The sequence below is a fragment of the Frankliniella occidentalis genome, unplaced genomic scaffold, assembly GCF_000697945.3.
Source record: "Frankliniella occidentalis isolate FOCC.00 unplaced genomic scaffold, Focc_3.1 Scaffold92, whole genome shotgun sequence".
Lineage (NCBI taxonomy): Eukaryota > Metazoa > Arthropoda > Insecta > Thysanoptera > Thripidae > Frankliniella > Frankliniella occidentalis.
Window position 1 is genome coordinate 278,501 of NW_026267221.1, and position 8,882 is coordinate 287,382.

The 8,882-nt window shown below is 62.0% G+C and overlaps 1 protein-coding gene across 1 annotated transcript in view; it reads right to left on the reverse strand.

Moving 5' to 3' along the window:
• The window catches only part of LOC113215386 (6-phosphofructo-2-kinase/fructose-2,6-bisphosphatase), a 12,373-nt gene extending 4,391 nt beyond the window's left edge, over positions 1-7,982 (reverse strand). The window contains exons 1-4 of the mRNA XM_026435004.2: positions 7,376-7,982; positions 2,516-2,632; positions 2,261-2,418; positions 1,652-1,786 (exon numbers count right to left, since the gene is read on the reverse strand). Of these exons, the coding sequence (XP_026290789.1) occupies positions 1,652-1,786; positions 2,261-2,418; positions 2,516-2,632; positions 7,376-7,445 (480 nt within the window). The 5' untranslated portion in view covers positions 7,446-7,982. The remainder of the gene's footprint in view (positions 1-1,651; positions 1,787-2,260; positions 2,419-2,515; positions 2,633-7,375) is intronic.
• Positions 7,983-8,882: the final 900 nt, after the last annotated feature.

Consider the following 8,882-nt stretch of genomic DNA (forward strand, 5'->3'; position numbering starts at 1 on the left):
GGGGGGGGGCTTCCATATACATTAAGGCCGTCTTGCAGGACAATGGAGCGGCGGGCGAGCTGGACGAACACGTGAGTAGAACCCGCGAGTTAAGGATAGACCCCCCGGGGGCGAGCAAAGACAACAAGTGAAGCGGCGCGAGAGATGGGGAAGGGGGCGTCGCGGACGTCACAGCCGGCGTCAGCGCGAGGACATTCGTTACGATGTGTTTGCCTCCGCCTGCTCCGCCCCGCTGCGGCGCGTGCGATCGCCTAGGCCCCGCCGCCCCGCCGGGGGTGTGTCCCGCTGGGAAAACAGACCCGGCGCGTCAGCGCGGCAGCGTGGCGTCAGCGGGTGCGGGTGGGCTTCGAAACATGTTTGCGACTAGATCGGCTCCGAACAGATTTAGCCGTCCCGGTAGAGCCGAGGGTGGATTGAAAAGGGCAAGGACGGACAGTCTTGTGAATGAAAGCATCCCCCCGCCCCACCCCACCCTTTAACACAGGGTCAGGTCACTCAGCGCGACCGACCGTCCCCTTCTGGATTGGGTCGCGGATTGAGGGCTCTGGCTGGCAGTGCTCCGCCTGCTGCGGGGCACAACGCGACCCAGGTTATTTCTGTCCCGCCTTCGCTCCCCCCTCTCTCCGTCCGCGCGGCCTACAAGCAGGCGGCCGAGCAGGCCGGCCAGACTACCCGGCGGCAGGCAGGAGTCGAAATGCACAGGCAGGAGGCGCGGCGGGAGTCAATGTCCTGGCGTCCCGGCGGCGTCCCGCGCCCGAGCGACAAACAATCATGGAGCGGAGCTAACCGCCGCTCCGCCGCCTCGCGGGGGGCAGAGCGGGGGCGGAGGGGGCCGGGCCACTCCTCACCTGGGGCCAGCCCACCGCGCCGCGCGGGTAGGCTACTGTACGCTCGTTGTGTGCACTCGAGGAGCGCTCCCATTGTGGCACGAGCAGGGAATGGCAGCGAAGACGCCCGCTGCCAGGGGGTGACGCATGGTGGCCTTGTTAAGACGAAAACAAGTACGAGTACCCGGCCCGTCCCACCCACACCCACAGCCAGAGACAAGGGACCATGCCCGTCCCACCCACACCCACAGCCAGAGACAAGGGACCATAAAACGCCCCCAGATGCTCTGCCGTATACTACTCCTTGACTGCGATGTTGTTCGCGGACTTGTAGACGGCCAACGGGTGCCTGCTGCTGGTGCTACCTTCCACGACGGTGACGTCACCGGGCTGCACAGGTTACCCTTGAGCCTACGGACCCGACAGTGTCATTTCGGTGCGCGCGGACTGGAAACTATCCAGGGCCAGGGCCTTCACCTGACGCCTGCTGCAGGAGGGGGGCTTCGGTAAAGCAGACCCTGCTGCCAGCTCAAGTTTGTTCCCCGGGACTCTGAGATGCGCGGCAATGCTCGGAAAGTCCGCGCGCCGGTCGAAAAAACGAAAACATATCAATCAGCTCGCTCGGTAGGCTTGGTGCAGAGCCACACCCTCGGCCTCCGCTTCTCCCCAGCCTCGCACAACATCGCGCCTGGCCGCTCGCCACGACTCCCTAAAACCGAAATAAAACTTGGCACGGCGCGCACCGCACGCGCCTCCGCCCGTTTCCCTTTACCGGCAGATGACGACCGTCTCGCCCGGTCTCTCCTCGCAGCCCTCGTCCTCACCTTGGTGTTGCTCTCGAGCAGGTCCTCGTCGTCGCACACGCACTCGATGAACAGCACTCGGATCTGGTGCTGGCGCGTGAACGTGTCCGTGACCTGCGTGCGGGTGGAGCGGTCACAGTTGGTGCCGTCCAGGATCTGCGGGGGGCAGAAAAAAATACGAAAAATGAGTTAAATTGAATGGCTATGGCAGATCGATGTCCTCGACGGCACAGGGCACAGTGCGTGTGCTGGGTGAAGGGCCGGCCGCCCTCAAAGGGACGGCCGAGAGCGCGCCGCGGTGGTGAACGGCGGCCTTTGTCGCGTGCCAGGCCAGTCGCCCCGGAATGTGGGGCAGTCCTGGTCGTTCCCCCGGCCCGGCCCCGGCCCCGGCCTCGGCCAGCACAACGGCGACAATTAGCCCTGTGTTTCCTCGGCGCGCAGCATCGCGCTTCCTTCCTACCCCTCCTCCCCCCTCTCCCCCTCGGTGCGAGGCCGTCTAAATGAGTCGGCCCCGGCCCCGGCGACATCCAAAAGGCCGCGCAAAAGGACAAGTGACTGAATTCGTGCGATCGCCGTCACCCAGGCGGGGACGGGACTTCCCCCGGGGTCTCCTCCTGCCGCTTTACTCACCGCGAGCTGGCCGCCTTGCAGCAGGTAGTTGCGCGCGTCGTCCATCGCCTCCATGGCGGACTTCTTGCGCAGCTCGGCCGCCTCGCTGTTGTTGCAGCGGAACAGGTCGTGGCTGTAGAGCTCCACGTGCTTGCGGCGGTAGTCGCTCACGCGGAACACTGCAAAGGGACGCCAACAGTCGGTTAGAGACCGCGTCGTCTGGGAGGATTCAGGAAAGCTGAAGCCGCCCCGAACCAACCCTCATCTGTTACTCACCTTTGGTCTTCTGGCCGGTCCAGTTGAGGTAGTTGGCCAACTTCTTGGCCAGCAGCGTCTTGCCCGTGGCCGGCAGGCCTACCATGACGACCAGCATGGCGGCGGCGCGGCGCGACCCTGCAACAGAGACACAGTGCGTGAGTGGGCGGCCTTCATAAGGGCATCCGACACGAGGACCGAGACGGGGGCTAATCTTAGCTGCTGCCGTGCTGCTGTCCGGGACATCCGCGCACCAGCCGTGGACTGGGGTGTAGGGGAGAGGGGTGGGGCCGCGGGGTGGGTCGGTGGTGCTTGGCAGCGAGTGCCGCCGTGCAATGTGGTCGTTATTGGTCAACTTATCCTTGAGCACACCTCCTCCCACCTCAACGGCTCGCTTAACAGTGCCAGTCTAATTGTACTTGCCACCCTTCTGCTCTGGCTCACTTCGCCCCTTGCAATGCCCACCCGCATCAGCGGTCCGGCGGGCGGCGGGGCGGCCGTCTCCCATGAAGTGAACCCATTCTGTTGCCGGGGAGAGCTGCCCCGCCCGGGCCCATCCTCCTCGTCTACAAGGTCAGCTCCGCCCGGCCCCTCACCCCTCGCCCGCACGCTCCCAGCTGATTGTGGCGGGCGTGGCTGCCGCCGGAGGCTGGCCCCAGGCTAGCCCCAGGCTGCTCGCCGCACGTGAAGCGTGAAGCTCACGGTCCCGGAGCTGATCAACGATTGATGAGTTGATTAAATCTCTCATCCCTGCTGTTTCACGCCGCGCCCGACCAGGAAGGCCGGTCGACCGCAGGAGGGGTACCTGCCCGTCGTCGCCACGCCCTCCTGCAGGCTAAAATTGTCTCTGTTTTCCTGTTTTTATTTTCCCCCGCATGCAACGGCCTGCCGGGGCGGTAACGGGAAAACAGCGTCGCGCTGCGTTGACAGCCAAAGCTCTTAATAAAAAAGTAACCAGAAACAAAAGGCGTTATGGCTAAACTTAGCAGGGGAGGGGGTGACTCGTATGAGTAACCAGAACCAGTGCGCGCCTGCCGCCTGCCAACGGGTAAACACCCAGAACTGCTCTGCCACCACCCACCCTCGTCTCGGCTCGGCGACCGCGTATCGCAGATAAATAAAGATGTTAATGCTCAAATGTTCAAGCCCAAAATTTTATTGAAATATGTTCCTCGTACGATTTTTAAAATGTTCAAACTTTTTAAAGTATTTCAGAACTGATTTTTTTGTTTGAAAATTTACATTTGCTAGACTACATGCCCACCTTCGCATGAGCAGGTGCCATCCATGCCACTTGATCCCATGACAAAAACAACTGACAAAAACAACTGACAAAAACAGTCTCTTAGCTCACTTTTCTCTGATTTTGCGTCATAATCTCTCCATTCAGGAAATTGAACCTTTGAACGTCGATCGCGCGTCAGATAAGCGCACTCGCGTAATCACGCCATCGCCGCTTAAGAAGCCTTTTTATTTACTTTTGGCGGTCGAGCTAAGTCGCAAAGTGGCTCGTGGTGTATTTTTGCTGATTCAGCTTGCGATCGCCACTCGCGCCACGCCTCGCACCTGCAGGGCCAGGGGGCCGGGGGCTGCCACCCCGCCGCCTCCCGACACCCGCGCGACTGCATCCGCGGCCCTGCTTCTGCCGCTGCCAACCTTGGGCTTGACAAAAACAAAACTGCAAGGCTTGGTGCGCCCAGTATAGCGTACACCGCAGCGCAGTTGGGAGCGGTGTGAACGCACTCCGGCGCTCAGGGCGTAGCAGCAGCACCCCGAGGGGAGAACAACACCAGAGGCCGAGTAAGGAAAGGTGCTCGCGAGCATAAACAAGCAGGATGCCCATAGCCTTAAAGAAACATAAAACAAGTTGTTTTTTGTATTTTCTTTTTAAGTGTTGGCACTAGTCAGCTCTGCCAATCGGGTTAGAGCAGCGCGACAAGAAGGCTGTGCTGCTAACGTTACGGCCTTGGCTCGACATCGCACAGCAAGTTGCGCTGCTTGCTCACTGCTTGCCCCCCACCTCCTCGAGCTCCACGATGTGATGCAGAGACGAGCCGTGCCGCACCCGCCGCCGCACCGCGGCCCCTTCACGCACGCACCATGCACGAACTCACGCACACGCAAGCGAGCTCACGCACAAACACACACGTGCAACAATCCTCTGCTGACACGCTCCTCAGGCTGAGACCCCGAAGTGCGGGGCGGCAGCCAGGGGGGCCAGGGTAGGCCACCGAGCCGCACAGCGGCGTGGCGCCGGCGCGCTGCCGGTCAGTCAAAACACAAGCGCAGCACGAGCACGCGCGGGCCGCGTGACAGGCCGAACCGGGTACCTGTCAGCAGAAAAGCGTGCTCCGCCAGTATTTAACAGAGTGCTGCTCGGCCGTGCATGTGTGAGTGTGTGTGTGCGTGAGTGTGTTTGAGCGTTTGCGATAACCAGCTACAGAGTGTTCCCCTCCCGCCTCCCGCTCTCTACGAGGCGAGGTCTGTGGCCGCGACCGCCCGCTGCACCCACCTGGCCCTGGCCCGGCAGGGGGCGGTCGGGTCGGTATCAGCCGAGGTATCACCCCACCCCACCGCGCGATCAGGCGATCACGCCACGCGCGCTTAAGGCGTTCAAGACGTATGTAAATGACGAACGCGGGGACTTGGCCTACAATCGAGCGAAGGTCAATCGCGTCGTTAAGGCCGTCTCTTTACTTTTTGCGCCCGAGGCTACAATAACACGACACATTTCAGGAGGTAGCGCGCGCCGCGGCCGAGCGACGGTGGGGGGTGGGGGAGTCAGGAAGTGGATGAGAGGCGAGTGACTTCCGCTCCAATCGCGCGGCTTCGGCGATAATGTCGTTGCGACTGCCACCACGGCGGCCTCTGCAGGACTCAGGACTCGCGCTCCCCCTGTAGCCGGACTTCGGACCCAACGCTGAGGCTGAGAGCAGAACCGGTCGGGCGGGCCGCCCGCTCACCTCTCGCCTTTCAGCCCCAGGCCGGTCCGAGCCAGCAGCGCCGGCAGCCCGAGTGCTGTTAAGCGCAGCGACACGATGGGCTGGTTTCTCCGTCAAAACAACATCGAAATGTATTCTGTATACTCCATCTGCCCGGCTAGCTGGTCGGTCCCGTTGCCGGGTGTCACATTACAACGATACCGAAAAGACAAAGTCAAAGTGGAAACGACACCGATTTTCCATTGGTCGCCCGCCATCATGTGGCGTGCTGCTTCCCGAGGCCTGTCGCGCAGACTCCTTTAGGGAGGTCCGCGGGCCGCACGCGAGCTCGGGGCGCTCGGGGCGGGGAGGGTGTCCGGGCGTCGACCCCCGGGAGGCAGTCAGGGACGCCGGGGGACGCGGAGTCCACCCGGCTCTGGCGGCCGGTCAGGGGCAGTCGATCGACGGCCCGTGGTCGGCCCGAGAGGGGGCGAGGCGCGGCTGCGGCTCCAGAGAGTAGAGCGGACCTTGGGGGAAGGCGCAGAGCTTTTTCATCGCAAAACGCCATGGCGCGGTTTCCGCGTCCGCGAAAGAAGGAACCGAAATCGTTCCGGCATAGGGAGAGGGAGCGCGGCGCGGCGGAGGGCGGGGGAGCGGGGGCGCGCGTCTCACGACCCAAGGCTAGCGCGGGCTTCCACGACAAGGCCGGCCGTCATCAAGAAGACCTTCCGCGAGGCTTAATCTTATTATTCAGCAGAGTTCCTCCCTATCCGATGAGGCAAAGGGCGGTCTTATCTCGAGTAGAAGGCTTTTGCCGCAGTAAAAATATACGCGAGTCGCAAGAGGCAGCGGGGATTACCTTGGGTGGCGTGGTGTGGCGGCGTATAGCCGCTTCTAACGCAAAACGCAGCCTCCAGAGGGGAAGAGAGCAGCAGGAGGCAAATCGATGGGTGCCGGCCTCGGCCGTGGCCCGGCCGTGCCTGGGCGCCGCCGAGCTCGCCATGAGCCTCACCCCCGCGTTTGCCGGCGCCCCTCCCACGCCCCTGTGCTCCACTTCCGAGTAGCGCCCTTGACTCATCAGTACTCGCGGCTCTTCAACCACCCAATGGGGTAGATAGACTACCGGGTAGGGATGCAATATGAGACTAGGCCTCAGTGTTTTTTACAAAGGCATTCAGAATTGTGAAAACGGCTGATTTTTTTGGTGCGGTGAGTGGTCTGGGTAAAGATGAGAACGCTGGGCTAATTCAGAAATGGAGCAAGGTCGTCTACGGACACAAAGGTCCGACGCCCAGTCGGCCGTCCTGCCAGTCCTCCCCTCCCCACCTCATCAGACTTCAAAACATGGGACTTTTCCCTCGTTCGAAGAATCGAAAACCCTCCACGCCGTATGCTAACTGAAAGGGGTCACCTGGGACACCAACAAGGATAAGCAAATGTGGCTTGTGGTGCCTGCTAGGCTAGTGTGCTAGCTGGCGTGCGTTTTGACGTGATCGTGAAGTTTGAATACAATGAATTCCAAAGGGAAAGTATCGTACACATTGAGTATGTGGACAACGTCTTTACTCATGTGTCGAAAGTAACTCGGGAGAGCTTTTTACGGGACGCGCAGAGGGACCCCATCCCCCACCACCACGCCCCGACATGACACCCTCCCCTGCCCCCCCGCCGCTGACCCACTCTCACAGGAGAGAAAAGAGGCAGGGGCGGCGACAGACGGCGGGGAGGAGAGGGGGAGGGTGGCGGCTGGAGGGGTGTCCCGGACTGCAGCAGGGGGACACCTTGGGAACAGACATCGGTTTCCCAACTTCGCCGTCGGGGCGCCATGTGCAGGACGACGGGGCCGCCATGTGGCGCCCGCCACGGCCGCCATGTTGGCGCATGCGCAGGGACCTGGCTCGCCAGGGCCTACGTGATGTGCGTAGGGTGCCGCAGCAAAACAAAGACGGACTCAACTTACCGGAGGCAGGCTGCTGAGCTTCCATCATGAGGTGGGGCTTCTTGTCGGACTCGGGGAGAATCAGCGCCATCTTCACTTATTCACTTCTCTTCACTTTTTCACAAGAAAGTTCCAAGGGGTGCGAGGGGTACGTCGCACTCCGGTGGTAAAGGGGTGGGGGGAGGATTAAAAATAATAAGGGGAAAATAAAAATAAAAAGGGGGAATATCACAGAGATCCAGCTTTGCTACAAAGCCGTCATAGGGGTGTCACTAGTGCTTTTCCGAAAAGTGGTCGGAGGAGGTGTGTCGTATGAAGGACTGGAGATCCGCCCTCATGCCAGTTCTGGTGGCCAGTGTTCCGGTGGCCAGCGCACAGCACTCTGCCAGCGCTCTGCTCAAGCACTGCTCCCAACCCGCACTGACGGCCCCCCCTCGCGACCGTCCGTTTATATCATCTCTCTCTGCTCCGGAGACCAACGAGATAAGCGGCTGGCTGGCGTCACGGCTGCTGCGGCCTGCCTGCGGCGGGGCCAGCGGGGCCACGGGGCCTGTCGCGGGGCGGGCGCGGTGTCGCTCCGGGGGATCCTGGCGGCTGCACTGCTCGCCACTGACTGATTCACATCGACCGCCGCGGCCCCCACCACCGCCGGCAGCCGGGCGAGGCGCCCCTCTCCACCCTCTCTCTCACTCTCTCCGCCTCGCTCTGTCTCACTCTCGCTCGCGCCTCCGCCCCTGCCGCCGTCTCGCTCGCTCGCGCCGCGACGCTGCGCTGCGTCGCGGCGCTGCTTCCAACCACCACCGCCATCGCCGCCGCCAGGCCCCGGGTAGCGCGCGGCGCACCCCACCCGACAGGGCTGGGGTGTTTTGAACGGTGCCACCGTCCAGGACACCCCTTTTTATTGCCTCTGCGAAAAACAACCCGACTGCTAAACAACCTGCCTCTCGGCTCTTCGATCGTGTTCGTTTGTCTCCGACCCCTTTTTCTTACCCCTGTCTCTGGGGCCGCTAGACGATGTGGGATTTTCGATGACGCAATCCACCCACCCCTTGCAAAATGCTAGAAGCTGCAAGGGGGAGGGGGGGGGGCTGGATAGCGCAAACAACAACAGAGCCATTAGCGGGTGTTACACTGTGCGCCGATCGCAGGACATGCTGGCTGCTGCGGGGAGCAGCAGCGGGCGTGTCATAGCGGTCGTAGACGGAGCGATGCGGCCGAGTAACGAGTAACGATCCGAGGATAAACAAGTGGTACACTTTTGATGAGCGGCCCGGGCGGAAGCGGACGAGCCACGCCTCCTTTATAATTAATCGTGACGGTCAGCGAGAGGACGCGGGCTTCGGGTCACGGCATAACAGAGGGACCCACCCTGGACGGTGAGGGCCCCGTCAGCGCAACCCGAGTCCACGACGCGACACGACGGCTTTTGCGTTTAAATTCTCCGTACTGTTTTCCTGTCCGCCGATGAGGCTATAGGCCTCGGCCACTCCACTCCACACCCGGCCGCCACCCCTTACCCCCTACCCCT